Source organism: Micropterus dolomieu, linkage group LG18, assembly GCF_021292245.1.
Source record: "Micropterus dolomieu isolate WLL.071019.BEF.003 ecotype Adirondacks linkage group LG18, ASM2129224v1, whole genome shotgun sequence".
Taxonomy (NCBI): domain Eukaryota; kingdom Metazoa; phylum Chordata; class Actinopteri; order Centrarchiformes; family Centrarchidae; genus Micropterus; species Micropterus dolomieu.
Window position 1 is genome coordinate 19790379 of NC_060167.1, and position 25650 is coordinate 19816028.

A 25650-nucleotide genomic window follows, 5' to 3' on the forward strand; every position below is an offset into this window, starting at 1 on the left:
ATGACAGCAATGGCACCACTGCAATAACCATATAAAATCCCAAAGGAGCTTTTGTGGGGAACAGAAACGCTGAGGCGGCATCTTCAGAGGACACAGACGACTACACCATATCTGATATGATTAAAAGCTTGTTATACGCTTTGTTTTATGGGTCCGTATTTCAGTGGTGGAAAGTAACTTATTACATTTACTCAAGTACAATATTTAGGTATTTATGAGTATTTTCACTTTATACAATACTTCCAGAGAAATATTGTACTTTTACTTCACTACCTTTATTTAAGAGTTATAGTTAGTGGTCTTTTCAAATTAAGATTTTACAAAGGTCTTTTATTCCATCAGCTATTGGCTTTTAAACAAAATGGGACTGGGCCTCTGACTATCTGTAGATCGGAGATGTTGCCCCCATTTTTGCCCTCTTTTCCTGCTCTTTCAATGGTTCTGGTGACAAGATAACTAATTGTGTACTGTGTGTATTGTATTGAGTATTATTTATTTTTTATTTATTATTGACTAATATTGTGAGACAAATTGCCCCTCGGACCTTTACTCTACTGTACTCTATACAAAATAATCAGTTTACAAAATATGACCCATTATTACAGATTAAACTGCCAAATATATGTATATGAAGCAGTTAAAATTAACTCCACCTTGACCAACAACATTAAAATACAGCTTACATATTAATATATCAATACTAATGATCCAATAACATAATAGTATAACACTAACAGTAGCCACTCTGCATTGAATACTTTTAAAGCTGATACTTCTGTACTTCTACTTACGTACATTTGGAATGCAGGGCTTTATCATGTAACGGAGTATTTCTATTCTTTGGTATTGGAACTTTTACTTACTGGTAAGTACATTATTTTAACACTTCCTTCATTACTGCTGTAATTTCTGAATACTTACGCAAAATAAGAGGTTTCCTGGAAAGAACAATGTAATTTGGTACTAATTACAGGAATAAGTAAACTTCCAATTAATTCATTTAAATTAATTTTAGACTTTTAGTGAGAACACAGCAGGTCAGTTAACATGCAAGATTAAATCTGCATCAAACCTTTAACTCAACATACTGTATACAAAGAAGAACTTTTTAATAATTAATTAATATTTTAGTGTCAAACTACAAAGTTCTTTCCAGATTAACCCCCCCCCCCAAAAAAAAATGAGGAAAATACAGAATGTAAAATTGTTACTTAAAAACCTTTTAAATGGGTCAAGGCACAAGGTTACAGGTACAGTTTTATTTTCTAAACCAGCTGTAAGGAGTACTGTTAAAGTTATTATCTATTATTGTTCACAGTGGGAGAGCTGATTGGCACCTGTCTGTTGATTTCACTTTTTTCCCCACACTCGGCACAGCAGGGATCAGATGGTTCTCAACAGGTGCATTAGACCATAAAACAATGCTACAAAAGCAACTGAAATAGAAGTATCTTTGAACATTTTGCCACTCAGGGGAAAATTTGTGTTAATAAAGCAGTTGCATCATCTCATCTGCAGTCCATCAAGAGTGTTGATTTAACTTAACTTGTCACACAAATGCCTCTAATGCATGGCACCAACCACTTTGTAGTAATGCACTGTTAAATCTCTTACATTGTAAATTTATTTCATGATCTAAATAAACCACTTTCTTATTATGCTTTGAGGAATAACTTAATATTACCTGCACAACATTTAACAAAAGGTGAAAACATTGTAACATTCATGTGAGATCCAGCAAGTTGGAGAGAATCTTAAACAAAAGCAAGATGAACAATTGGACATGATGTAATGAATCGTGTCCAATTTGATACTTTCTCCTTTAGGAACCAAGATCTTTGGTCTTTTCACATCCCTTCAGATGAGTTGAACTCAAAGTGATGTAGCGCTGAACCTCACAGAGTCACTCTAGAGCAGTTGTTATAAACTACCAGCGACAAGTCATTTCATTCTACCTGCTGCTGCTTCCTCGCTGGTCTCATTTTGTTGACTGGCTGTCGTTGTATTCTCTTCTGGTATTTGTAATGCTGAGTCGTTGATCTGTGTGTGGGACTTTTTTTTATTTCTTTTGGAGGAGTGGTATTGTCTGATGGCCTGCATAACATCCGAAGCAGTCCAGTGGTGATGAGTCAGGGCATCCTGCAGGGTGAAGGAGCCGTCTCTGGTCCGTCTAACTCCTTTACACACTGCTGTGCTGTGCAGCTCGAGTCCTATCTCATGCACAACTTTGCGCAAATATTTCTGAGTTTCATTCAGACACTGCACCTCTGCAGGAACAGAGAAAAACAACAAACAAGCTCAGTAAGCATCCTGAAATGAGGTTTTTCTGTGTGTTCACCTGAGAAAAATTTACCTAAAGTGAAGTTAGGGGGCTGGAAGTGAATGCAACGCAAGCCTGTCAAAATAGGCAGTGATTTCCCATCTGGACCCAGTAAACCTTGCACAGCCATCTCATAGGCTTCCTGCGAGCGCATGTCTACGTTGGAATACCTGTATAGGAAAAACACAGTCATCTACCTGCACTATGAATAATCATTAATCATTTTACTGTGTTACATGTTCAGCAGGATCTTATTGAAAAGTTAAGCACAGAGAAGAAAATGTTTAATACACAGAAACTTATGAAAAATGTCAATATTGTTTATAGAAATGCAATGAATGTTAAATGTAGTTACATACATTAACAAGGCCTTTTGATTGGCTCCCTGCAGCATTGCCAAGACTCTGTCCAGCTTATCCTGTGTGATGTGACCTGTTGAACACAGCCATATTTTAGGGTCAGATACGGTCAAAGGCACAACAACTGATGCAGTGAGTTTAGGTGAGGTTTGGCCAGTGATTAATACATGACCCTCCATTCAAAAGGTGGAAATGGCACAAGCGCACATTTACAAATAGTAGTATGCTAGATAGAAACAAACTGATGAATATGAAATCTGCCCATGAAATAAGTTACACTATAACAGGGGCAAAATTATTGTATATATTGAGCTGTGTAGAAAATTGCTTCAAGTAAAGGCATTGAGAATTGCTTTACATAAAATACTACTTCTCAAATATAATGATCTAAAACTACTACTAAGTGAATGATCTGATGAAACTGAACACATATAGGAAGAAAGCTATCTTACCATAGGTGGACCTTTCAATAACTCTGCCTGTGTGAGAGGAATCATCTGTTGCAGTCCCAAATTCACCCTCCAATGTGTAATCCTGAAACATATCAAACAGCATTAAAAAACCTGTGGATATTATATCTTTCTTACATATTTGTACATCTGATGTAAAACCAGCAGAAGTGACAAATTACCCTTGTGACTCGTGTTCTGTAGAGATCATTCAGGGCCTTGTTTCCATTCCCAATAGCGAGAACTAAAGTTGAAAAAAAAAAAAAAGGTGTGAAAAAGAGACATTCACAACACAGTCTGAAACAAGAGGGTTTTCTCCCCTGATCAGCTCTAAATGAATTATACCTAGGACACCAGAAGAGAACGCATCCAGGCGATGTCCTACTCCAATTCTAACATGCTGGAATTCAGGTCCAGTCACTAAAACACACAGAAAACACACATTTTATTCACTCATAGACAGTCCTCAATGTGCACAGACATAACAATAATTATTCAGTCATTCCAGCTGATATAAACCTGCACTTCTGAAGTCACTCATGAGCCATCAACCCAGACTTCATTTAAATTCTACTTTAATATGACCATGGAGGTAAAATGAGAGAAAACTAAATTAAACAGAGCGTGTTTAATTTTTTGCTCCCAAAACATGATGCACGATGACTTTGCGGTGAATGCTTTGTATAAATCTATGAATTTATCTGTTCAATCAGTTATTGACTCCTGTCCACCTGCCTAGTCGTGTCTACAATGGCAGAACAGTGGCCCACCATAAAAATAATTTTAACAAAGTTATTATGTTTATTAACATCAAACTCACATTACTTGTGTCAGTAAATTACAAATTGAGTTGAATGGGGTGAATGAACCATAGGTATGAACAAGTGACCCAGGAAATGAAGATATGCTGTGAAGTGGACAACACATACCCAGAGGATGCTTGGACAGTACTGGCAGAGAGGCCACAGACAGTGCGAGTCCCTTGGGTGCTTCAGTCTCGCTGCCTAGGTGTGCCAAGAAGCGGACCTCCTGAGGAACTGGCTGGGAGGGCGTAGCATTTAAACCTATAAAGGTGTCAAGATACATGGGTTACCAGGACATAGTGATTTATTTGGAAAACCAAGGTTAAAGGCAGTGCTGGGTGCATTACCGTCACAGAAGACATAGAAACGAAACTGCGAGTGTGTTTGAAGGACCATAAGATACGTTTTTAAAAGACATGTTATCCTCACCTTTAAGAAGATTTGTCTCGATGCTGTCCCGTACGAGTTTCCAGTGGACACCAGAGGGTTTGTACACACAAAACAAACCCTCTAACCTCCGAAAAATCCGAACGGCTGGAGTTGCCATTGTGTTAGTACCATCAGGTCATCCCGATTTCTTTTTCGAAAAGTTGTGTTAGGTTACATCTCATAAGACTTACTCACGAGGTTAACAGTGTTCTAAAACAAGGGTTGCTTTTGCTCCACTTGACTTCACTGCACGTGAAGCCACAACCGGGCTACAACATGTAACGTTAGCCACTTTGTGATCATACTGCCGCCTGCTGGGCTGGATGTATCACAGGCATTACAACTACTGCGCAACAAGCGTGAGTGAGAAGACCGGTGATGGTGGTGTTTTAACAGTTATAATAATGAAAAACATTTAGCGGGGGTTATGCTGGTTAGAAACGGATGATTAATTTCAGAGAGAGGGATTCAATGCACTTCGAAGAATCTAAAACGTAAAATGGCAACAACTGTCGTAAAACATCCTAACGAAGAACTCAGACAGTAGGTAACAGTTAGCTAACGTTAAACTGTGGCTAACCTTGGTGACAGCCGTTGACAGCTGTGAAGACTTGACATCGGTAACGTTTAAACTGTTACTGCTTTTGTAGTTAGCTCGTTGTCTATAGCTTCATGTGCAAAAGAGACTGACAAGTAACGTTAGCTAATAATACAAAATCAACGAGCGTAGCGTTAGCTAGGAGGTAACAAAGGTCATAAAGTGTAACCATGATGACGACATCTTGCCGTTAAGTGACATAGTTTACGTGTATGTATTAATGAGCACGAGCAGGGATCTTAACCTTCAGTGATAATCTGCAACGTTAGCATGACAGGTTGTCTGGTTCGCTGTTAACAGTTAACGTTATAATGTTACCTTCAAATGTGAGCAAGACATGTCCATGAGAAAGCAAAGCACAGTTTTGCGTGGTGGTAGGGGTCAAAGACAATTAAGATGTCACAGTAGGAAAAGCATAGGTGTGTATTAAACATTTGATGATGGCTGAATTCCACTTTGGTGCTTCAGTTTAGGGTTCTGGTATTGCTGGCTCACTGTCATGATGACACCTGAATAAAACATCGACGTCGAAGCTACTACAAATCCATGGTCCATCCACACAGGTGCTTTCACTTAATCTACCTGATTTATATCTCACCTTTTAATGCAGGACAATTCACATCTTTATTATTTTTCTTGTACTTAAGAGTCCAATGACCTAATGTAATTAGCAGCATAGCTGCACACCACCTCAAGCTAAGCAATGGTCTAATCAACCAGAATAACTGAAAACACTTGTGTGGGTGTGCATTAGTGATAGACAGATTTTATGAGTCGGCCGATTAATCGGGACGATATCTGGCATTTTGAGATTATCTGCATCGGCCAATGCCCTTACAAGCCAATAGAAAATATCTGTGGATACATTGGCAGGCAGCCTCTCTGTGTGGCTGCTGTGTAAGGACGTTAGCGCTCCCCCTGAGTTTTGGGAAGATGGTGAAAAAGTTAGTTTTAAGCCCTAAATTTCTTCAGTCACCATTGTCTTTTCTAAATGTCAAGGCATTTCTCCTAAATGACAGCAGATCTCATCTAAAACCATTACTGACTAGCATTAAATGCCATACTGTACAGAATAATGTAGTTGAATGACTGTACCCCACTCTCAAACACCTGAAAACACATTTCACATTCTGAAATCTACATCATAACAGAATGTATTTTTATACATATTAGATTGTACTCTGCATGGACTTTTATTTGTTTTGATATTGGCATTATGTACATCGGCCATCATGATCTCTAAATATAGGCCATTGGAAAACCCATATCGGTCGACCACTCATATGCATGCCCTTCGTGTGCATGCCCTTTAATGTTATTTATAGCAACTCTTGATATTTTCCTTCCATGACAAGTCAAAATGTCTTTTGTGGAGAATGCTTTCCCACCTACAAAAGACTGGTAGACAAGAAGCCTAGATATCAATGCAGAACCCACCTTAAGGCCCTTATCATTTCAGCTGATAATGTGCTTTAGTGGTGTATATTCCCAAACATGTGGAACAATAAATGACCACAAACCAATGACACACAACAGGGTTTTTCTAGACATTTTGGCAATATGTCACAGGAGAAAAAAAAACAGCAGTAAATATTGAAATTAATGTTGGCGGAATTCAATTCAGCTGAGTCCTGGTGTTGTCCATGCTGGTCACGACTTAGTGGGACATGTGAATAGAACAGAACCATTGCTAATGCCATAAGTAACACCTGTGCCTTTCTTACTATGACAAGTCAAAATGTATGCTTAGAAAAGGACCTATTGTACATTACTTTTTACATTGACTTAGACTGGGAATATTTCACTTCACTTTATAGGATTTGACTTTGATTAGAATACTAGACATTTGGAAAACATTTCTAAATAGCAATTACAGTACAGTGTACTATGTAGTAACTAGTCCAGTGATTTTAGACATAGGCTTTTGGGTTTATCTAAATCATTTAACATTTACTAAACACATTTTCTCAAGTTTTGCTTGGAAATTATATAGTCTTACATCTATGATATTTCCTCTGTAGGTAATGCGAGCTCCTCTGCGATGGGTGCTGTGGGATGTGAAAGACACCCTGCTGAAGGTGCGTTCTTCCGTGGGAGAGCAATACTGCAAGGAGGCTGAACGAATGGGCTTGAGCGTCAGTCCTGTGGAGATTGAAGCTGCTTTCCACAAGGCATATCGACATAATTCCAGCAGATACCCAAACTACGGCATCACTCAGGGCCTGGATGGACGGTCTTGGTGGACTTGCGTGGTGCGGGACACTTTCTTCCAGTGCAGGATACAGGACCCAGCCCTGCTGAATAAATTGGCTCACAACCTATATCATAACTTCTGCAATGCAGAGAACTGGGAGGTAAATGACAGATGCACATGGAATGAATAAGATGGTCATTTCTTCATTCATTTTATTTATAAATACCTGCTTTTCTGCTGTTCCGTTAAATAATAAACCACAATGACAACACATTCTTTAGAAAATTGTTTGAAAACATGTCAAATAAGCAGGTTTCATTGAAAGTACTGCGATCATTGAAAATCTGTTTAATAAGTTTGCTTTGTAAAGCATTTTTACTGCTAGTGTTAGCTTTTTATATTAATGTTTACAATAGTAAACATAGTAGCACTGAAAATGTCAACTTGAAAATGTCCCTTTGTTTTAGGTATTTCCGGACTCAGAGGGGGCGCTGGAGAGTTGCTCTTCTCTGGGACTGAAGATGGGTGTGGTATCAAACTTTGACAAACGCCTAGAAGAGATCTTGCATGTTTGTGGCTTGCTGTCTCACTTCAGCTTTTTGATAACATCAGAGGAAGCAGGTACGGCAAAGCCGAGTCCAAATATCTTTGATCAGGCGCTGCAGAAGTGTGGTGTACCAGCTGCTAGTGTAGCTCATATCGGGGACCACTATGTGAATGACTACCTCGCCTCTCGGTCTGTGGGCATCCACGGGTTCCTATTGGACAGACACAACAAGCATGACGTTCCTCCAGCACATCGGCTCTGCTCCCTGGAGGAGCTGCCATCACAGCTGCAGCACCATGTGGACTAATGCTAGTCATGGGCTCAAGTACAAAGCTACTCAGCCTAACTGTGGATCAGATAAGGAACTCTTTTCTGTGATTTAGCCATGTTGACCTGTGGCCTCAATCACTTTAGAGCTCTTTACATGTTTAACAAATGAAATGCTCCTAACAGAAATTTGTAGAAAAAATAAAAATAATCAGAAGATGCACTATAAAACCTGCATGTACAGTGTGTACTTATATTTTTACTATAAATAAAAATGGGGAGCAATAAATATTTACCACTTGTACTGTCCGTCTTTCACCTGATGACCAAATTTACAAGGTATTTAAAACATAAAAGAAACCGAATCATCAGCGCTAAAACTTATACAAGTGTAACAGCAACATAATGACAACACTGCAACGTCATAATCAGTGTTGGAGTACATTTCCTCAAATACTGCACTTAAGTACAGATTTGAGATATTTGTACTTGAGTATTTTCTTTTCGTGCCACTTTCTACTTCTACTCCACAAAATTTCAGAGGGGAAATTTGTACATTTTACTTCACTACATTTATCTGGCAGCTTCTGTTACAAGTGACTTTACAAATTTTTACACACAAAACATATGAAGAGTTTAATGGGGTAATATGGAGTTTTCAGCAGCCAAAAGCGGTGCGGTTTTAAGATTGCAACCAGTGTGCTTGTATGCGTACCCGCTTGAACTCATGAGTGAGCATAATCCAAAACACAACCGCTTTCATACAGAGATCTTGCAATAAATGCAATGTAACGTTACAGTAATAGTTTTATCAGCTTGAGGTTGAACTAATCTATACTTGTTACATGATAATGTTACATTGCCTGCCTTTTGGAACTAACTTTATTTGTGTATCTTTCACCAGAGGCTCGTCCATGTCAACACAGTTCAATGTATTCGATTATAATATAACGGTTTGTGAGCTAGACTGAATATCATAAATGACATTGTTGCCACACTTTATAACAGTTAGACTGCAGTAACGTTACTGTAGTGGATGGCTCTTCCATTGTGTTGTCCTACGCAGTTATGTTGTAAATTGAACGTTACGAAGCTAACAGTGGTTGAACTGTGCTAAAATAAACACTTAGCAACTGGTCAGCGTTATCCGGCAAGCTAACAATCAGCCTTTCTGATGTTGACTGTTTTTACCCATATCAGATTTTATTTGAGCTGCCTCTCGTTTTACTATTCCTGCCCTACCGTTCTTATCACTTTGTTTGCTTGTCTTATCTTCCTTACCTCCTACTGAACATATTTGTTATACTTTATTGTGATCCTTGTTCTTATATTCTGTATTTTATCCCCCTGTATCTTTTACCCACGTGGTTATTTGTTTTTGTATTTTATGTGTGATTTGTTGTGAAGCACTTTGTACTTTGTTTGATAAGTGCTATATAAATAAAGCTTATTATTATTAGCTGCGGTGTTGTCGCAGTAGTTAGAGAGGCTCGGGAGCGCGCATGTAGCCATATCCCGAACAGATACCTTCACATTAGAAGCATATTTCTATCATTTCTAATTCAGTCTAAAGCCCACTGACAAAAAGGAAGTAAAAAATTATCATCAATTAAGAAATTTCATTAAAACAAAAAAAAAAAAAAACTACATATAACCTCTTTAATCTTTTAAAATACCCAACAGTTGTACAGCTGAAACGATTAGTTGATTGACAGAAATTTATTTTGATGGATCGTTTGTCAGCAACCCCAAGCAAGCATAACCATACTAGTAGTACTTTTTACTTTGGATACTTAAGTATTTTTAAAAGCAGGTACTTTGACTTAGGTAGGTATTTACTTTGTATATATATATATATATATACACACACACACACACACACACACACACACAGTACATACATACATACATACATGCCTCCCCACTATTTACTTTTTTCCTAAAGGTCATTAGGCACTTGCTGCTGCATTTGCACCATGTTCTTGTAAATTCATAATCACAGCAAGTTCAGCTGCCCCCATTATGAGGCTTCAGCAGTCAGAGGTTGTCAAACCACGAGTTGATCTTCCAAAGTTGCTGTTTTTAGTATGAAATTGTGTCTTTTACCACAAGTATCCAGGGTGGAAAACACAAAGAGGGAATCATTTGAAGGCAGTACGGACAAAAGGAAATCTTTACAGCTTCCAGTAACTCACTTACAATGTCCACATGGGCATGAGCAAAAATGCCAACCTTTGCTTTAAACCTGGTGGACGGAGCTGAAGCAAGGGTAGAAACAAGTCAAACTCTGAGGAAAAAGTGCAAACGTCCGTCATCATCAATTTATAAACATGAATTTAAATATCATGACACCACCATGTGAACTGAACCTTTAACTGACGCTCTGAGCTGACATTATTCCTAATCATTTGTTTCAGTGCTTAGCAGCGAGGAGAACAAGGCAGGGTTGCTTAACCCTAATACCTTAGTAAACTTTTATTTTAAACCATCTGGTCAAAGGCAGATACTGGGAATGTTGGGTTGAGGATCAATAGGGCCAGAAGAGGAAGTGAAGAGGGGGAAAAAGACCAGAATGGCATTGCAATTCAGAGCAGAGCTTCAACCTCTTATGGGGAATAGCAATTGACACTTGTCCAACTCAGATTTAAAGAATTCAAGACAATTTCCTGATGTTAACACACAGCCATCTATGGTATGTCCCAAAATGTGAATCAACACCCAGTTTTTAATAAGTCTTAATTTCTCTTTTCTTTGCCTTGTTTTTTGATTGAATGGGTTTCCCCTTGCATTCCTTTGTATGTTAAAGGGTATTGTGTATCTTTAGGGAAGCACCCACAAGAGCTGCTTAATTCAAAGCTGGTTTAGTAGCTCAGCCAGACGGCTCTAAAGGGCTCCACAGAAATCCAATTGCAGACATAATAGGATTGCAAAACAAGACGAAGCTCCTCATGCGGAGAGCGAAAGGGAAGAGCAGAGGAGATGCAGCACGTTAAGAGGGAAGATGTCAACCCTAATGACATGCACTGGAAATTACACAAAACAGGATGCATGTGGCGCAGTCTAGCACATTAAACAAATGCTTTAACATGAATAGGTATACATTCTGTGAACTCAAGAACACAAAGAAAGAAAGAAACTTAAAGTACTGATGTAGAAGAGGGCTGAATCTTTTCCTTTGGCTATAAAAGCACTCAAGAGTTCGGCTCTTTGTTCAATAGTGCCCGGGGTTCATGGTTTCATGCTGGCATTTCTACATCTTGAAATATTCAGTGGAAGAGAAAAATAGAAGAGCAGAGCTTCAGAAAATTGGGGTATTTGAAGAGAGAGCGAAAAAAGAAAAAAAAAAAAGAAAAGAAAAAAACAGGCAAAGAGCTTCAGAAGTGAAAAGAAGGTCACGCGATGAGTCCAATAATACACTCCAAAGATGGAGCAGAAATTATGAAGCACATGAATAAAAAAAATATATGCACACACACACACTTGCATTTTTAATTCTTCATTGGAAAACAAATGCACATAATAGAGGTTTTCCCAATTGTGACAACATAAGTCTGACAAAGTAATGCATGAGAAGATCACCCTCTTCAGATTGACACCCAATACACATGTGTGTATGTATATACACACAGAAAATTTCTGTGGTTTTGATATTTACACATAAAATGCTGTAATAAACTTTAATACACATTCTGAATGTAAATATCATCCCATAATGTAAACAAAGACAAGCATATCATCCCCTCATAGTCTTTTGGCATATAAATACCATCACATTCGTTTTATGGTGGCTTATCACACAAAGCTCATACGCACTTTATATCTGAGTCAGTTTTGTAATCATTATTTTGTATTCCTTCACCAATTATCATTTCAGACTTTTAAGACAATTATAAATATTGTCTTTTAAAATCAACCTTCAGAGGCCTTTTCTCTCTTTAAAAAAGTATTTAAATTCAAAGCAGAGACAATGCTATAACACACCGCTATTGAAATAAAAAAAGTGTTTTGTGTTTCTTTAAAAAGACACAAGCTGTGATTTAAGTGCATGCATGCTCAGGTGGCTGTGTACAAACTGAGTGCCTCTTCCCTTCAGTGCTCTTTCAGGCAAAGTTAAGAATAATGTAAGTTACTGTATTTGGCATCTCTCGTTATGTGGACACTTTTTCAAGTGCAGTGAGTGCAGTTTTTTTTCATGGGCAGCAAGCTTGCAGACGTGCAACAATACAATTAAGACCATGGAATAACCTGGCCACCCCCCCCCCAAGGTGTTCATGTGTCGTTACAGTTATAGCTTGCAAATCAAAAGCCTCTGATGTATGAACAAGTTCAAGTACAGCTCAGGAATAAAAAGACAAAACTGACAAATATTTCAGCTTCAGTAGCAATACTGGAGTCATCAAATCATTTGGAAACAAATCATTGGATGATTTCTTTCTCCAAAACATATTGGAGCAATATTATGGGTTAGCTTTGTGTACAATTACTGATTTCCAGGGTTTTTAATCCATCAGCCGTCAGCCCATTTAACACTTCCTACTCCTGTCAGGTGAAGTGAGTTCCTTTTTAAAAACAGACACTAAAACTTGGTTAAAGCATCAGTTATCCAACTTAAAAATGTCCTCTGTGCTTGTAGAGTTCTGCTGAAAAGTGCTCAAAGTTATTAAAAGACAAAAATAGGAATGGGGGTCTTCTGACTTTAGTAAATGAATTGTTAAACACCGTTCCTATTCAACATCCATGCAGATGATTAATGGCCTTGTAGATCATTTCTCATGTTCTCTAGCCAACCATAAACAGTAATCAGGACACACGGAGCTCTTCCCATGTAGGATTTGGCATCAGCTTCGTCCTCAGAGCTTCAAATAGCATGTTGCAGTTCTGCGTGTATTTCCACAGAATCAAAGAGTGAAGCAAACTCGTTCCTAGTCAGTGTCACGGAACATTTAACCTCCCACATCCAGCCGGCCTACCTTAGCCACATTGATGATAACGCTTCTTTGCCTGTGGCCAGGTCCGTTTGACCAGGACATGTGAAAACCACTTTGGATGTATCCCTGAGGGGTTGTGGGCCGGACGGATGAGGAAAACTAAACACGGCGTGAAGCAAACGGCTCATGTTCCAGCAAGATGTCTTCTCAAACCACTAAAAAGGAAAATAATAAAACAGGTAAGTTTTTTATTATCACAAGATCATTGAAGATTTTTATATATATATATATATATATATATTTTGTTTTGATTACTGTCAAGGCCAGAAACAAAACACAGTGAATTGATCCTACTAATGAGCATTGTTTCCAAAGCCTGATATAGCTCATTCATCTGTGCCATAGAACTCATTAAAAACACATGTACTGCTGCCAGAAAGACTCACTAGCGAACCAAATGTGGTTTACTCCGTAGCTGTAAATAGAAAAACATTTCCTCCTGTTTGAGTAACGATTGCTAAAAACTACAGTGCCCAGCAGTTTTAAAATCCTTTTTTGATAATGAAACCATATATTTGTGACCTGTTGTTGATTTTGCCTTTTTCATGGGATTTGTTGACAACAGGAAAATACAAATTAATGCCAGCCTTGTACCTTGTGTACATGCAAAACATCATTTTCCTCCGCAATAGGGACACAGATATCCCATCTATCTCTATTACATGCTTTATCTGCGGATATAGAGCTCTGTATTCTATGCCTAATAAAAGCAATGTATGTAGTATTTACTGGAAATCTACATAAAAAAAATGTCAATGTCTACAATTCACTGTCATCAACTGTTACATATGTTCTGAACTCTAAGTAAATAGATATGCGACTTTGGAAATAATCTTTTTTTAACACAAAAAAATAGATAAACATACCACTCTCAGAAGGACAGCAGGATGCTCTGTGCTTCTCTGGGGCGTAGTGATGTGCGTGGCTCTGCCTGCGACAGTCCTGCCTCCACCAGAAACTGCACAAGAAAAGACTTAAGTACTCATAATCCTGAAAATCCTTCTGACATGAAGTCCATTTCTTCATTCCTTAGATTAAAAATGTACTGGGCCTGCTACACGATTGTCAGCTAGGATCCCAGGGAAAACATTATCAAAATATGACATGTGCCATGCATGTTACTTACTGTAAAAGTGTACACAACACCATGATGAGAACACACCCAATCACGCACAACACCAGCACAGTGGCAACAGTCTGTTGTCTGTGATTAGTCGCTACTACAGCAAGCAGGTCTGCATGCTCACACCTCATCCCAACAAAGCCCGGATGACACCTGCAACAAGGACCGGAAATCAAATTGGGTACGCATACAATAGGACAATAAGTGAATAAGAGAAATACAATCTTTCTAATATCAGTCTGTAGTAATATAACTGCAACAAGAGTTTACTTTTCCAGTAGATTAACAATAAATTCACAGATATACAGTCCAGTGAACAACCAAGAGGAACTGCAAATAAACATGGGCAATTAAAGTCTAGACATATATTATATCAATTAATGATATTACCACCACTATTTACAGTCATATTAAAATGATATTACATTAAAACATAGATGTGATGTCATACAGCTCATGTTTTCTGTACATGAATCATTTTGAAAATAAAACACTAATTTGTGAAAGGTGGTTTCCTTAGTAATTTGTTCCCTCACTTATCTGTGGTTTCTCCTAAGAAACGGAGCAATATCACCCCAACTTCTGCTGTCTGGCACAACTGTGCTGTTACTATACTCAAGCTTTGGATCGTAACATAACATAACATAACGTCTCGCAGCATTTTGCTCCAACATAACGTATATTCCAGACCTCACTTCTCAGCAAAGCCCAGTCTGAAAAGTGCCAAAGTGCTTTAAATAGCTAAAGTACCATAACAATTTAAAATGCCAACGTAGAAGACGGTGAAACATATTCTTGTGTACATGCGAAATGTCTGTTATTACTAGTGCAGTGTCTCAGATTCATTTCTGAGTATCTTCACCTATATTGGTAAAAGCTGTATTACTTACACACATGCAGGTGTCTCCTCTAATATCAGGAAGCGACATGTGCCGTGGAAGCAGAAATGGCGGTGGGAGTCTGGACAATCATCAAAATGAGACCGAACAGCCGCTGCCACAAACTCTGTGAGACAAGATAATGTTGACATTTTTTTTTGTTGTTGTTTTTTTTAGTTTAAGATGGTGTTTTTGCTCTTTCTCGGACCATGAATCAACCCACTGCAAATTAAACAATTTTAGTTGGGTGGCCCTTCTCTTTGGGAGTACAGTGTGAAGGAAGCATCCACTAATATTTAGGTGGGTTACTTGAAATTATGGCACAGCGCCACCAACCTTTAGCCCTTCAAGTGCATGTATTCTACCCTAAATTACAATACCAAATGTTATCCAAGTGCACTTAGTCAACATGACACAGGTGAATATCATAAATCTAAAAAAAGCCTAAGCCCGCGGAGAGCTGAAACAACAGCATGAACTAAATCCTAAAGCTGACACCCACGCCGCAAACCGTTGACTGAAGCCTTTTGTTACCAGTTGCATGTGGATTTGTGGTGGCTTACATCTCTTACTGTACCTTGGAGGGACAATTATAGTCCAGAAAAGTCTTGATAACACACCGCAAACAAAAACCTCTGTCCATCAACCCACATTAGGACTCAGGAGAAAGCACATCCCCGCCGGACCCGTAGTTCTTTAGCAGAAAGTAAAATCTTAAATGCAGCTCCCTCACCGCTCCAAGCAACTATCTCAGTTTCCACTCAGGACAAAAATATCTGATTAAATCAACACCCAGACTAAACAAGACATTTCTTACACATAAGCAGTACAGTCAGACAAATTCCAACATAACTGACTCAAACAAAGTCAGTGTTTCCCAAGCAGCCGAAACAGACGCCTCAGTGTGACATTCAGGGTGGGAAGGAGGATGAACATCCAGACAGATAGCTGCATTACAGCGTTAGTCACACACTCCATTCCAACGGTAAATGGGCTTTTGGATTGCAGCCTACATGTATTGTTTCCTTCTTTCAGACTCTGTGAAAGCCCTCTGTTGTCCCTGAGGCATCTGCCTACCAACCCCTCTCTCGTTCCATGTGATTCTGGCAGTCGAACCAGAGGAACATCGAGACAAAAAGCAGCCTTTAGGGCACGTAAGGTGCTTTTCAGATAATAGTTTAATACTATAGGTGCAGCTTTTTGTGAATATACTGCTGAAATATACTGCTCATAATCTTTCACTTGCCACAATTGCGGCCCTTACTCACGCTAAGAGGATCAATTATCAGTGAGCGCCACACTGTCTGCATGTGTTGATGCACTGCAGCTCAATGGGAAGCTTTACAGTGTTGAGAACTCCTGCAAGGGAGGCAACTCTGCAGTGAGAGTGGATCAAGAGCTGTAATGGGGACAACTGGCATGTTTTCTCTGACATTCTGAGATTTTCAAAAAACTGGAAATGGCTTGACAATGAGCTTGAAATTTCATTAGCATCTTGGCATGACATAATGCGCTGAGACTTACTTTTAACTAGAGGGATGTTAGTTGTAGTAGTTTCATTCGTTGTGGTAGTTGTGCTTCTAGTTGCAGAGCTGTGTGTCGACGTGTTCGTGGCAGCAGTGGAGTTTGTATCTATGGAAAAGGTGGCTTCAATAATTGTGGAGTTGCTCAGCTCTGCTCCAAATGTAAAGAGGGAAGCTGCAAAGAAGAAGATAAAACAGCTATTGAGATTTGATACAGTCCCAATGAAAGACAAAAACAGAAATAACATTAAATCCCTGCATGAATATAATATCAGATAAAGAACACCTGCTGTGGAGGCAGCACTGCAGTAAGAGTGGATCAAGGCCTTGAGAACATTTGGAATATGAAATGCAGTTGTTTTTTTCTGGAGATTGCTTGATAATGAGCTTGAACCTTCATGTGCATCTGGACACGGCGTGACTGTGCAGAGACTTACCTTTAACTTGAGGAACGTTGGTTGTAGTTGTTGCAATGGTTGTGGTAGTTGTACTTCTGCTGCTGGTGGTTGCAGAGCTGCTTGCTGAGGTGTTCAGAGCAGCAGTGGAGTTTGTATCGAGGGAAATGCTGGCTTCAATAATTGCTGAATTGCTCGGCCCTGCTCCGAATGTAAAGAGCGAACCTGTAGAGAACAAAATAAACTGCTGTTAACATACAATACGGCCCTGATGAGAGAAAATATAGAAGAGAAAACAAATCCCTGCAGGAATATAATGACAAAAATACCAAAAAGTTTACTGTAACTCACCATCGAGTACCACAGACATACTAAAAGTACCTATAGGAATATAAAAAATACATATTACTGTATTGTGATTTATTTCAACCCAGGTGTCATACTTGCTATATAATGAACAACCTGAGGGTTAACCCAAATAATCTGCCACTGTACAGTTACGGTCATGTGACTAGGCCTTCACTGTGATATCGATGCTTCATTGAGTAACTGGTACCCAACAATAGTAACAGGGTCAAGCATCCACTAAAAGGATGAGACCAAAGAACTATAAATACAGCATGTCCTTGAAGACACACAATCTAGACACAGAAACCAGCTCATAAACACAGGAAAGGTGGTTTGTTGTAAAATAAAACTGACAAAAACTTAAGGAGCATAACAAGTAAGGTAATTTCCCACAAATGTTTAAGACAATACATCAAAATTACAAGGCCACTATAGTTTAAATATATTGTCTTAAGAATCAGAGGCACCACAAAATACTATACAATAAAAAGTATCAATACAACTAATACAATATGGAGATAATATGTAGTACCATAGATTAAAAAAAAACAACTTCAAATTTATATAAGAGTATTGTAGTCGTTGTCATTGCAAGTCAGACAGTTATCAAGTGATTTAATATTAAATAACATAATAGGGGACAATACAACTCATTCAACTCAAATCATTAATCACTGAATGTATCTAAATGTTGGTCAGAAAATGACGAGCCAAAATTATGCTTGTATTCCTGCTAAATTATAGCTACTCACCGCTAATGAGAAAAATTGTATCCCAGAAAATCCGAGTCATCATGACGACTTGTAGGCTAAACTATAGTAAATTGACGAGCAGCTTCACTGAAATGCGGGCGTGTATTAAGAATCCACATTAGTGGTTAGTGTTGCAGGCTGCAGGGCGAGCAGCAGCAGCAGAGACCATCAGCACAGCAAACATTTAATCCCGCGATCACAGCGCAGACCTGTCGACTGTTGTCATTTACTACACACATCTGATCAACCGTCGCTTTAGATGTCGTCGTAGAGAAGTAGCCTAAGTAGCCTAACTGTGGTTGACTTTTCTTCCTTTTCGTTTTCACTCAAAACCACAAGAGTTTCCAGCAGGATGTCCGAGCGTTTGACTTCACTGTGTTCAATTGAGCAAACTCGTGTAATCCTGTCAGAGGCTGACCAATTAGAGACAGAGGAGGGGGGGGGGGGGGGGGGGGAGGAGGAGGAGGAGGAGGGGGGGGGGGGGGGGGGGGGGGGGGGACTCATTATGCCCTCAATATGACACTAATTTATGAGGTGCGTCTCAGCCTGTGTTTTAATGTTGTATTATTGTTATTATTTTATTTAACCCAGTGACAGAAGAAGAATTCAGATCCTTTCAGTAAATATTCAATTCAAAAGGGCTTTACTGGCATGGGATACGTTTTACATTGCCAAAGCAAGTATGAAATAAAAACAAGATGGAAGAATTTTGACTTTGAAATATATGCAGCAAGAGTTTAAGGCAGGTGTGGAAAATAATGCTGTAAAGTAAGAATGCTTTCAAAAATAGACATGTTAATAAATTACATTTATCAATGAACAAAATGCAAAGTGAGTGAACAGAAGAAAAATTAAATCAAATCAATATTTTGTGTTACCACCTAGGTATACTTGCGCACAGTCAGGGATTTTGTAGGCACGTTGTCAGGTGTACGATTAAACAATTAAACCAAACAGGTGCAAATGAACACCAATTCAATATGTAAATACACCATGTGCAGATGAGTGAAACTTTGAAAATACAAATAAGTGAAAAATACTAATTAATACCACATTGTGAAAATACTCCATTACAAGCACAAGTCCTGCATTTAAAACCTTCTTTAAGTAAAATGATATATTATTAGCTAAATGAACTCATTGTGTCCCCTGTCAGTGTTTTAGTATCATACGTGATATTTTCTAGTTAATATTATTGCTGTAGATTTTTGTTTAGTTTATAGTTTATGGAATTTAGTTTAGCTAATTTGAACTATTTTACATTGTAAAATATTTTAGCTGTCGAACTGCAGATTCAGGAGGAGCAATCAGGGATTCTGGCTGTGCAACAGTGGACAAGCTTTTTACCCTTACAGGGTTGTTGAGGGGTCGTTTGACCATCCAGTCCAGAATCGCATCCCTGCTTTTTGCAGATGACGTGGTTCTGTTGGCTTCATCGTGACCTCCAGCACGCACTGGGTGGTTTGAGGGTCAGCACCTCCAAGTCTGGCCATGGTGGATTCCCAAGTGAAGGAGTTCAAGTATCTTGGGATCTCGTTCACGAGTGACGGCAAAATGGAGTGTGAGATTGACAGGCGAGTAGGTGCAGTGTCAGCAGTGATGCAGCCATTGTACTGGGCCACTGTGTTAAAGAGGGAGCTGAGCCGGAAGGCAAAGCTTTGGATTTACCAGTCTATCTATGTTCCCCTCAACTATGGTCATGAGCTGTGGGTAATGACCGAAAGAATGAGAATGAGTTTCCTCCTAAGGTTGGCGGGGCACAGCCTTAGAGATAGGGTGAGGAGCATTGACATTCGGAGGGAGCTACGCATAGAGCTGGTGCTCCTTCATATCAAAAGGAGCCAGTTGAGGTGGTTCGGGCATCTGGTAAGGACGCCTCCTGGACGCCTTCCATTGGAGGTTTTCCTGGGACAGACTGTAAGACCATTTCAGGCAAAATTGTAATTTGGGGCTATAGGGGAGAGGGGGGATTTGAGCCTTTGGGGGCGTTAAGCCACCCTATGATGGAGAGAGGCCCATGTAATAAGTGAAGAGCACATTTAAGTTCAAAAAACTTTTTTGCCGTTCAAAATGAAATTTTTATGTTCAACGAGTCATGATTCTTGTGTATAAACAATTACCCTAACCTGCTGGATGACACAGGTTTGTTAAAATGGCAGTGATTAAGTAATTTGAGCCAAAAGACCTGGAAGTTAAGCCAGCTATTTTAATGTAATTTTACCTTGCATTCTTATATCTTACTAAGGAAATTATGTGACATTAAATTAAGGCCAGAAACCATCATGCCATGCTTCTGTAAACGGAAGACAGACAGGGCTTCCACTCCTCTAGTGGATTTGGATAGATAAGTGGAAGCGGTACAGAATGGGAAGTCCATATGTCAGGTGGCAAGGGACAAGAAAATCAACAGGATGACTTTAAGCGATACATTAAATGCAATGAAATGTTGTGAAAGGTAGAAAACTGTTAATTTTAGATCCAAAGTAATTAGGGATGGCCACATCCTAAAATACATTTATACATATTTTAGTTGTAGATATTACTATCATCAATCATCACATCACTATCATGTCCTCACTCTAAAGATGAAGTAAATATTGGCTCAACTCACCCCGCTCTCCCCTACAAATAAAATTTACTTGATTTATTGTCCTGGAAAACGTTAACTGGTTTAGATGTTTTTCTTTATCACTGGGATTTAAAATTAATAAAAAGTTTTATATAATTCATTTTTCCCCTTTAGAGTACTCTAAGAATAGTTTTGCTGGTCCATCTGTTCATTCATCTGTCCAACCGTTTGGTCCAGAGCAAGATATTACTGACGAGTAATGGCCAGATTCCCATGAAATTTGGTGTGAATATTCAGCTCCAAAGGATGATTCCTCATGTTTTTGTTGATCCTCTGACCTTTTGTCAACAGTGCTATTATAACTTTTATCAGGTTCAGTGTGAAAGCTGCCAGACTTTCCAGGAAAGCGCAGCATCGAAATGCTTCAGACACATACAAATTGTTCCCAAAGTGACTGCGCTGTGTGTTTCTTCTACACTTGCTCTTAATAAAAGAGGTAAATCATCCTAATTGTTCCAACATGTTAAGTTCCAAGTACAACTACAATTGCTGATCGAAACCCTTAATGATGAGATAGCCTCCTTTTAAAAAAAATGGATGTTGATGATACATAATTTTCCTATTAAACTACCCTCTTATTACAGCAAATTTTGTTTAGTGACTTGTTTTGTCACACAATGAGGCCATAATTGGAAAGGAAGTACAGTAGCTTTTCCGTTTCTGATGCTGACATTTCAAACCACCTGCGTCTGCTGGACATAAACAATTAGCTAAGGACAAGGAGGAGGCATTTAGGAGTGGTGACAGGGCCGGGTGCAGGGCGTTAAAGTACAGGTTGTAGCAGGTCTAAAGCTATGTAATATTTTTAATAAATTTATGAGAATACCCAATTATGAATTTTAATATTCAGAAAATATTAATCCATAAATATCTTGTTTCGGGGCACCACCGGAGTTGTTATTAACCCAAAGTCTCTGGACCTCTGGGTAGCATTTTAATAATTATACAATTATTCACTAGTGATCAATTAGCTAATAATCGCTCAATTATCTTAAATCAATCAGTCAGTCTCATCTGAAGGGTAAATTCTCTTGGCAGGGACTTAGAAATAGGCAACACACACAATTCCTTGATTACAGTGAATTTATTAGCTAACTAAGGTGATTTAAAAATGCGGTTAAATACATCAGAGAAATAAACAATGGCTAAACAATGAGAAGGGAGGTCTATTGTGGGAGAATTTGACTCATACGGCAGCTAATGAATGCAATTAGATGATAACTCGGTTAAATTTGTCTAGGGGTTTAAGGACTGAATATCATGGATTAACAACTATTGGACATCACTGGTCACAGAATGCCTTGTTTTGCCTTACGGTAGGTCGGCGGCCTGCCTTGGCCTGTTGCACGGGTCCCATGCTAGCTGCCCGATTCCTGGCTTTTGGCTAGGGAATTCTCCGGGGTTCTCCATGTCTGGAATGAAGAAAAACCCTCAAGGGTTGGCCGTCCTCCGTCTGGCAATTCAGCTGTTCTTCAGGTGTCCTTTGTTGCCGCTGCCAAGACCACGTAGCTGGGTCTGTCCTCGGTGAAGTTAGCTCGACGAATAAAGCTTAAAAAGAACTTGGTCGTCCTTGAATTAAACTAGTGTAACTTAACGGACTGATAACTTTTAACAAAACAAAACCAAAGAAAATAAAACGCAAGTAAAGTTGCTGTTAAATGAGGAAAAGCTGATGTCGCAGCACTTCGCATGGGTAGCTTGAAGCGAACAAATGCCGTTCGCTGCGCCGGGCCGAACTCTTAGGGCGTTGCCGGGAGAGGGGCACGCCGGGCGCGTGCCGAAGCGCCGTTGAAGAGTCAGGAACAAGCAGAGCACAAGGAGCAAGATAAGAGAGCGACGTCGTGTGTCGCGCTTTTGTTGGTTGGGGCGTGGTTCCCCAGAGGGCAGTCCTTAGTTTCCCGCAGGGCGGGCCGTTTCCAGTTTCCCGAGGGACTGTCTTTCTAAACTTTTAATATGTCTAAAAAAAAACAAAAGAAAATCTATTTGCGCGAATTATAATCAAATATCTTCCCACAATCAAACCTCAATTGTTAAACGGTTGTACCGTTCTAAGTTTAAGCATTTGGTAACAGGAAAACAATTGTCAGTAATTAGACCTTAAAAGGTTAGCATTTCAGAATGATATCAGAGGAGAGGAACTTAACTTGCTTTCATGGATATATTGGCTGTTACACGTTCTTAGAGAATATAAGCAAGACACATGAATGGCATCAGATTATTGGACATGATAAATACCGAGTGACATTTATACATTAAACGGCATTTCAGCCGATGGCATGTAATACTTATTTCGTCCACTTGGGGAAGCTCAGGTTACATGAGGATAACTCTGATTAATCCTAAAACAATCTTCTCAGGAGCTGGGAAATTCAGTTACTTAACCTTAAACTCAAGCTGGCAATTAATAGAGTATAGGATGACATTTCTTTATCATAAGACAGTTGCCATGGTTACGGGGGGGGGGGCGGTTTAGGGTTTCCTGCCCCCTCTTAAGGAGAGTTTCGATAGGCTGTTTGTAATCTCTGGTTAGTTTCTTTGTCATTTTAACAATTCAGGCACCAAGAGGCTTATCTCGGCTGTTGCAAAAGGTGGCCAGTTTTACGATCAACTGCCAAGGAATACCACTTAGGGAAAGCGACCTTTCAACCCCCCTTCCTTTGGGGGTCGCTTCGGCTGTCTGTAGAGAGTTGGTAATCAAACCCCCCTCCTCCTTCTCTCTGGGAGAGAAAAGAGGAATTGAGTCTCCAAATTATTTAATATAAAACGCACATATCCATACTGTTGGTTCACTACAAGGTTTAACAAGGAGGTGCGAGAAGCTAAACGACTGTACGCAGAGAGACTAAAGAACCAGTTCTCTGCAAACGACGCCACTTCTGTCTGGAGGAGGTTCAGACAGATCACAAACTATAAACCCAAAATCCCCCACTCCATTAACGATTCTCGTCTGGCAAATGAGCTGAACAGTTCTACTGCCGCTTTGAGAGTCAATCGGACACCATCCCCCGTGACTCCTCCGCTCAGCTTCAGCCTCAGTCCACCACATCGTCCCCTCCCTCCTCAGAGCTGGCCAGCTCCACCCCCTCCCCTCTTCTCTCAATCACAGAGAGGGAAGTCAACGGTCTTTTCAGGAGGCAGAAACCCGGCAAAGCAGCTGGGCCGGAATCTGTCTCCCCATCCACCCTGAAGCACTGTGCTGATCAGCTATCTCCAGTGTTCACAGACATTTTTAACACCTCACTGGAAACATGCCATGTGCCAGCCTGCTTCAAAGCCTCCACCATCATCCCTGTCCCCAAGAAACCAAGGACCACAGGACTAAACGACTTCAGACCCGTCGCCCTGACCTCTGTGGTTATGAAGTCCTTTGAACGCCTTGTGTTGTCCCACCTAAAATCCATCACAGACCCACTCCTGGACCCCCTGCAGTTCGCCTACAGAGCCAACAGGTCTGTAGATGATGCAGTAAACATGGCCCTTCACTACATCCTCCAGCACCTGGACTCCCCAGGAACCTATGCCAGGATCCTGTTTGTGGATTTCAGCTCTGCTTTTAACACCATCATCCCGGCCCTGCTGCAGGACAAGCTCTCCCAGCTGAGCGTGCCTGACTCCACCTGCAGGTGGATCACAGACTTCCTGACGGACAGGAAGCAGCACGTGAGGCTGGGAAAACATGTCTCGGTTCCCCTCAAGGCTGCGTTCTTTCCCCCCTTCTCTTCTCCCTGTACACCAACAGCTGCACCTCCAGTCACCAGTCTGTCAAGCTCCTGAAGTTTGCGGACGACACCACCCTCACTGGGCTCATCTCAGGTGGGGACGAGTCCGCCTACAGGTGGGAGATCGACCATCTGGTGACCTGGTGCAGAAAGAACAGTCTGGAGCTCAACACTCAGAAGACAGTGGAGATGGTCGTGGACTTCAGAAAGAGCACAGCCCCACCCTTCCCCATCATCCTGTGTGACTCCTCAGTCACCACTGTGGACTCCTTCCGCTTCCTGGGCACCATCATCGCCCAGGACCTCAAGTGGGAGCTGAACATCACCTCCCTCACCAAGAAGGCAGGAAGCAGGAAGACTGCAGCTGACTCCTCTCACCCCGGACACAAACTGTTTCAGACTCTCCCCTCTGGCAGGTGGCTACGGTCCATCAGCACCAAAACCTCTCGCCACAAAAACAGTTTCTTCCCGTCTGCAACTAAGCCTCATTAACAAGGCCCAGGTCCCCCACTGACACTCCCCCCTTGCAAACGATACAAATGTCTCTGCACATGTAAATACCGTTTCATCTCGTGTCGTGCTAAGACCTGGCACGTCGCACATATTTGTTGTTGATTGTTGATCTTTGTTGTTGTATATTTTTATGTTGTCAGTTTATATATTTATATGCACACAATATTCTCTTCCGTTGTGTTACTTCTGCACGGCACAAACCCAGAATAATGCACATGTATATCTGCAATGTTGTTCTTCAATTCCATATTTATATATTTCCACATTTATTTATTTATGTTGACTGTATGTTTGTCTACGTGTAGCACCTTATCACCACAGTAAATTCCTCGTATGTGTAAAACACTACTTGGCAATAAAGCTCCTTCTGATTCTGATTCTGATTATTAAATATAGATTATATTAGAAAATATAACATATCAAAAAATACAAAATAATAGGACATTATAATAGAAGTAGGCTACAGTTTACAATCCACGTGTCGGCATCCACCACCTTGTACCTGAACGTAACTTCTCCGTGGTTGATCTAAAACTTTACTAACCCCAGACCCTTACTGCGCATGCGTTGTTGTTCTTAATTACTCACCGAGACAGTAGCTATGTGACGTTAATCCTTACCTCCACACTGTTACGCACAACAAATCTCTACGTGAGTAAATCATTGGTGTTGCATTTGAAGAGTCCTGGTAAGATATCAGCTCAGTCTCTGTCTCTCTCGGTTGATTGCAAAACTGCAACCAATCATAAAACAGCTTAACGCTGTCACGCGCGTGGTGTAGGCGCGTGCACGAGCATGCCTTGTAGAGGAGCGCTA

General features: G+C 40.0%; 3 protein-coding genes across 9 annotated transcripts; 1 reads left to right on the top strand and 2 right to left on the bottom strand.

Moving 5' to 3' along the window:
* Positions 1-1199: 1199 nt before the first annotated feature.
* On the bottom strand, positions 1200-5449 carry trub2 (TruB pseudouridine (psi) synthase family member 2). Its single transcript, XM_046075749.1, has 9 exons — positions 5277-5449; positions 4361-4508; positions 4058-4192; positions 3474-3548; positions 3311-3372; positions 3132-3213; positions 2680-2752; positions 2354-2490; positions 1200-2267 (listed from the first exon to the last, which is right to left on the bottom strand). Exons 2-9 carry the CDS (start codon positions 4476-4478, stop codon positions 1942-1944), a joined length of 1008 nt encoding a protein of 335 aa, XP_045931705.1. The 5' UTR covers positions 4479-4508; positions 5277-5449; the 3' UTR covers positions 1200-1941.
* On the top strand, positions 4576-8261 carry hdhd3 (haloacid dehalogenase-like hydrolase domain containing 3). 6 transcript variants are annotated; one of them, XM_046075755.1, is made up of 4 exons: positions 4673-4719; positions 5427-5521; positions 6980-7312; positions 7620-8261. In XM_046075755.1, the coding sequence occupies exons 3-4, from the start codon at positions 6983-6985 to the stop codon at positions 8004-8006; spliced, it is 717 nt and encodes a 238-aa protein (XP_045931711.1). In that variant the 5' UTR covers positions 4673-4719; positions 5427-5521; positions 6980-6982; the 3' UTR covers positions 8007-8261. The 6 variants fall into 6 exon arrangements, with proteins under 6 accessions (XP_045931706.1, XP_045931711.1, XP_045931707.1 ...); XM_046075751.1 differs by lacking the exon at positions 4673-4719 and adding an exon at positions 4736-4980; XM_046075754.1 differs by lacking the exon at positions 4673-4719 and adding an exon at positions 4736-4903.
* A 3180-nt stretch (positions 8262-11441) lies between these two features.
* tgfa (transforming growth factor, alpha) lies at positions 11442-18365 on the bottom strand. 2 transcript variants are annotated; one of them, XM_046028496.1, is made up of 8 exons: positions 17974-18365; positions 17225-17254; positions 16916-17098; positions 16480-16653; positions 14968-15082; positions 14081-14230; positions 13821-13912; positions 11442-13109 (listed from the first exon to the last, which is right to left on the bottom strand). In XM_046028496.1, the coding sequence occupies exons 1-8, from the start codon at positions 18014-18016 to the stop codon at positions 13102-13104; spliced, it is 795 nt and encodes a 264-aa protein (XP_045884452.1). In that variant the 5' UTR covers positions 18017-18365; the 3' UTR covers positions 11442-13101. The 2 variants fall into 2 exon arrangements, with proteins under 2 accessions (XP_045884452.1, XP_045884453.1); XM_046028497.1 differs by lacking the exon at positions 17225-17254.
* Between the last annotated feature and the right edge of the window lie 7285 nt (positions 18366-25650).

What these genes read in the sequence shown, in the direction of transcription:
- trub2 (XM_046075749.1), bottom strand. Translation starts at nt 4,478, where the DNA reads ATGGCAACTCCAGCCGTTCGGATTTTTCGGAGGTTAGAGGGTTTGTTT. An exon ending in ACTGTCCAAGCATCCTCTGG is followed by an intron (nt 3,549 to 4,057) that starts GTATGTGTTGTC and finishes TGTGTGTTTTAG; the next exon opens with TGACTGGACCTGAATTCCAG. An exon ending in ACAGAACACGAGTCACAAGG is followed by an intron (nt 3,214 to 3,310) that starts GTAATTTGTCAC and finishes GATATGTTTCAG; the next exon opens with GATTACACATTGGAGGGTGA.
- hdhd3 (XM_046075750.1), top strand. Translation starts at nt 4,684, where the DNA reads ATGTATCACAGGCATTACAACTACTGCGCAACAAGC. An exon ending in ACAACTACTGCGCAACAAGC is followed by an intron (nt 4,720 to 6,979) that starts GTGAGTGAGAAG and finishes TTTCCTCTGTAG; the next exon opens with GTAATGCGAGCTCCTCTGCG. An exon ending in GCAATGCAGAGAACTGGGAG is followed by an intron (nt 7,313 to 7,619) that starts GTAAATGACAGA and finishes CCTTTGTTTTAG; the next exon opens with GTATTTCCGGACTCAGAGGG.
- tgfa (XM_046028496.1), bottom strand. Translation starts at nt 18,016, where the DNA reads ATGATGACTCGGATTTTCTGGGATACAATTTTTCTCATTAGCG. An exon ending in TAACATCCCTCTAGTTAAAA is followed by an intron (nt 15,083 to 16,479) that starts GTAAGTCTCAGC and finishes CTTGTCTCACAG; the next exon opens with AGTTTGTGGCAGCGGCTGTT. An exon ending in GAGGAGACACCTGCATGTGT is followed by an intron (nt 14,231 to 14,967) that starts GTAAGTAATACA and finishes TCCTTGTTGCAG; the next exon opens with GTGTCATCCGGGCTTTGTTG.